Source organism: Echinops telfairi, unplaced genomic scaffold, assembly GCF_000313985.2.
Source record: "Echinops telfairi isolate 266 unplaced genomic scaffold, ASM31398v2 ScPeMD7_5805;HRSCAF=6673, whole genome shotgun sequence".
NCBI lineage: Eukaryota > Metazoa > Chordata > Mammalia > Afrosoricida > Tenrecidae > Echinops > Echinops telfairi.
In genome coordinates, this window is record NW_022109704.1 from 2,979,100 (window position 1) to 2,983,584 (window position 4,485).

At 39.7% G+C, this 4,485-nt stretch overlaps 1 protein-coding gene across 3 annotated transcripts in view; it reads right to left on the minus strand.

The window, feature by feature from the left end:
• PRPF3 (pre-mRNA processing factor 3) overlaps positions 1-4,485 on the minus strand; it is a 23,363-nt gene that overhangs the window by 15,921 nt on the left and 2,957 nt on the right. For 2 of the 3 annotated variants that reach the window (XM_004716586.3, XM_045295683.1), the window contains exons 3-4: positions 2,559-2,705; positions 57-140 (exon numbers count right to left, since the gene is read on the minus strand). In XM_004716586.3, coding sequence (XP_004716643.1) covers positions 57-140; positions 2,559-2,705 — 231 coding nt within the window. Of the gene's footprint in view, positions 1-56; positions 141-2,558; positions 2,706-3,372; positions 3,469-4,485 lie in introns of all 3 variants that reach the window. The other variant, XM_045295684.1, reaches the window with a different exon arrangement.

The following is a 4,485-nucleotide window of genomic DNA, read 5'->3' on the forward strand; positions in this document are numbered from 1 at the left end:
TGGATGGCAAGAAATTTAGGTACTAAAGACTTTTCCTTTGAACCTGGCCACAATACCTGCGGTGTAGGGGGGTTGATGAAGCTCAGCTGTTTTTTCCTCTCCTCAATTTGCCGCGTTGCTGCCTCCATCATCTGTTTGATCTGCCCTCCAGAAAAGAACAAGGTGAGGAACTGTAGCTAGTCTTCCTTTTATTTCACCCATACAGGTTCCTTGATAGCCTTAGGGCTCCGACATGGACCTCAAAACTCTAAGACCTAAAATTTTCTACAGACTCCAATCTATCTGTACCAAAGGCTAGAAAATAAATTTAGCAAAGACAAGCCTCCAGAGCTGAGCACTAGAAATTTTCAACTCGGGCTTCTCATGGCAGGACTAGTATATTAGGTAGCTTGATAATTAAAACCTGACATTGAATCTTAATTGTGTGGCTGAATACCTGTGTAATCTTGGACATTTTTATTAAACCACTAAAGCTCCAAGTGTCTAAAAGGAAGAAAATTGTATCTATCTTACAAGACTGTTGCAAGCATTAGAAATTTCTAATAAAACCTACCTAAATTATTATACTTAACCAATTAAAAAAATCCTTCAATTCTCTGAATTGGTCCCTGAATTCCTAGTTTAGGAAAACAGAGTATAGTTCAAAGACCTACTCCATGGTTTCTATAAATCCTTTCTTTTTATAAATCCTACATTTTAAATAAGCTTTGCGAATATAGTAAAATGATACTTTTCACATTTTCAAAAAGGGACCTGATCTCAAGGGCTTTCACGATGGTACTTTTTAAAACCTACTTTTAATTTTTTTCTTCTTTTTTTCAGCATTAGATTTACATAGTTCAGAATTCAAAAAGCACTAAACTGAAAACAAAACAAAAACAAAAACCAACCACTTCTATGGAGTAAATTCCAAACCACAGGCATGATACAGGGCAGAGTATAACGGTCCCAAAGGGTTTCCTAGGCTGTAATCTTTACAGAAGCAGACTTCTGCCTTTTCTCCCACAGGGCAGCGGGTGGATTCAAACAGCTGACCTTTTGGTTAGCAGTCAAGCATTTAATAACTGTAGCACCAGGGCTCCTGGGGCAAAAAGTACAAATGGGTATATTGTGGTATCCTCCACGCCTATAAAAAAATCATCAACAGTTCTGTTCTTTCCAGAAATATTTTCACATATGCAAACACATACATATATACATATATGAAGGGGCTTCCAAAGTTAAGTTTTCATTCTGTTTTCCAAAATCTTTTTGAAGCCTCTTTGCATATGTATATATTATTTTCCATTATATATTTTAAATGGTACAAGAAATATTTATTAAAAATACATAAGTTTATTATTTATATGGTATGCTATTTCATAGGTGACTAATTTAAAAATAGCTACTTCTGTTCAAAAAATGTCAACTTAAATTATAAATGATTTATATCCATGTGGCATTATATTTGGAATGTCTCTTTTGTAAACAGAGTTCTGATTACTTGGATTAATTATTTCAATAATCCTGGGGGAGGGGGTTAAAATGAGCTGATATCAAGGACTCAAGTAGAAAGAAAATGTTTTGAAAATGATGATGATGGCAACATAAGTACATATGTGCTTGATACCATGGATGATTGTCTAAGAACCCCCAATAAAATGATTTTAAAATTTTAAAAAATTCTCATTAATCCAGTAAGGTAGATAACTGGATAAATAATTATACAAATAACACATTCGGGTTGCTATTCTCCATATTGCAGGAATCCTCAGTATATGCTATTTCAAAAGTCCTCCACTGGAATACTCCTGGTTAAGCTCAAGGAATGCAAAATATACAGCAGAAAATAAAAGTGATAAATACGAATTCAAGAGGGGTCTCGGAGAGGAGATGAGCCAGTCAGGGTGCGATGTAACAATGATGAGAAATACAACTTTCCTCTAGTTCCTAAAGGTTTCCTCCTCGCTCCCACTACCATGACTCGAATTCGATCTTGCAAGACTGGCTAGACCAGAGGAGGTACACGGGTACACAGGGAGGGTAAAGGGAGAATGGGTAGGAAAGAGGGAACCGATTACATGGAACTGTGTGTGACCTCCTCCCTGGGGGACAGACAACCGAAAAGTGGATGAAGGGAGATGTCGGACAGGGCAAGATATGACAAAATACCCATTTATAAACTATCAAGGGCTCATGCGGGAGGGGGGAGCGGGGAGGGAGGGGAAAAATGAGGACCTAATGTCGGGGGTTTAAATGGAGAGAAAATGTTTTGAGAAACGATGTACAAATGCGCTTTACACAATTGACGTGTGTATGGATTGGGATAACAGTTGTATGAGCCCCTAATAAAATGTTAAAAAAGAAAAATACATAAATAAATAAATAAACCTCTACCTCAGCAAAAAAGAAAAAGAAAAAAAATCCACACCCAACCAAAAAAATAATGAAAAACAATCCATTGATCAGAAAAAAAACAAAAACCCCAATTCAAACCAAGATCAGTATATATCAGGATCCATGTATACCCTGCTTCTTAAATTCATAAATCACTTTGCCTCCAGTCCCTGATTACTAACCTGGAGCTTAGTCAGCATGCCAGGGCTCTCTGACGGAGGCCCAGGGATCACCTCTGGCTCTTCTTCTACCTCCTCAAAACGGGGTATCCGTCGCTTCTTTACTCCTGAAGATTCTTTGGAGATCTCAGAGTCATCACCAAACACCTCCTGAGGAAATCCAAAATAAAGAAAAGCTGTTTTCCTGCTTGTGAGGAAACGAGAAGAATCATCCCAGTCCCTACCAGCACTTTGTGGCTTTTCCCAGGGGAATATGACACAACCTTGCAAATGGCTTCTTGTCAGAAGTCAGGGCCTTCTAGACCCTCCAAGTGGACCATCTGACCCAACTTTATCATTCTGCTATTCCAGTCAAACAAATTTCACCCCCAAGTTCTTATGAATGTTCCTGTCTCAAGGTCTTTGCAAATACGACTGGTCACAATTGTGATGACCTTTCTGAACTCTCATTCCAAATCCTGCCTAAAACTCACCTCCTCCAGGAAGTCTTCCTCATCAGTAACCTCATCCCACTCTGATCAACCTTTTTGTTTCATATGCTCTTAGTACTTAAGAGTTTGGTACACACTACGTTAAATTACACTGTAGATTCTTTGTTTGCCAAGTGTCAAATCTTTCAATGTTAGTACTTTCTCCCAACTAGAGTCTAAGCTCTTTCACGAACGGGGCTTTCTCTTTGTTCCTCAGTTATTCCCCTTAACACTTTGTTCTCGTCAAATAATGGAACTCAAATATGCTGACTAATTTGCAAGGTGAATTTAATAGGACCAAGAGTGGCCAACTCGAAGGGACAATGGGAAAAAGCAAATGTACACACCGGTGGTAGGCTTTGGGTGACATCCCCTCTTCACTAGGAGGGCTCGTGTTTTGCAAGGACATATCCTCAGCCAGGGGCGAGCGCTTCCTGGAACTCCTACAGTTCAAGAAAAAGGACTCTCCCATAATATATTGTGTGGGGTGGGGACCTGAATGGGCCAAAAATGGGACCCATATCCCATGGCTATCTAGATACCTCCTTCAGAAAACCATTTAGATTACTCCCACCCGATGTAGTCACTTCATTCACAGCATACGCTCAGCACGTATACAGCAGCACCCTTCACCATAATGTAATCTTCACTGCACAGATCTGTGTGTGCTGTGACATCATTCCCGCTTCAACATGACAAAATTCAGTAAGTCAGAAATTCTATATATAGTCAACCCACAAGGTAGTTGATAAAAATGTACATGACCTACTACTCAGATTTTATAATGGTGACTGCATTTTACGGCCCCACCCCTGCATTACAATGTCCTTCTGCAAAGACTCTCTCACTCCTCTTATCAGCCTACTATGCCTTAACCCAAAAGGCACAGTTCTCTTGGCTCTACAGTCGGGCCAGGGGACCCAACAGATACTGCTTATCTACTCTTTCTGCCTCAGGAAAAATGATGAGACAGCCAGTATCAAAAGCACCTTGGCAAGTTTTGATGGGAGTCACAGATTTTTTTTCTTTCAAGAAAGAGAAAGAAATGAAATAGAGACTATTCAGTGCTACTAACAGTGAAAGAGGCATCATGACCAATTAGTGACTAGAACGAAAAGCACACTGAGCAAGAGGCTTTGGATCCGCAACATTGGTTCGTTTAAGTACCCCATTCATGGGGCCAGACGACTCACATTATGCTTTACACTGGCTGGCTCTCAAGACATGATAAATAGTTGTTTTTATGTATTTTATCTGTAAGTCCACTGCTGAGAGTCTCCACATAGGAGCAACAATGAGGTCTAGAGCTCTGGGAATAATGCAGTCACACATAATGAAGCAACATAAGCTATCTCACTGTCGTTCAGTCAACCCCAACTCACAGCGACCCTATAGGACAGGGTAGAACTGTCTCTGTGGGTTTCCGAGACTGTAACTCTTTATGTGGATAGAAAGCCCTA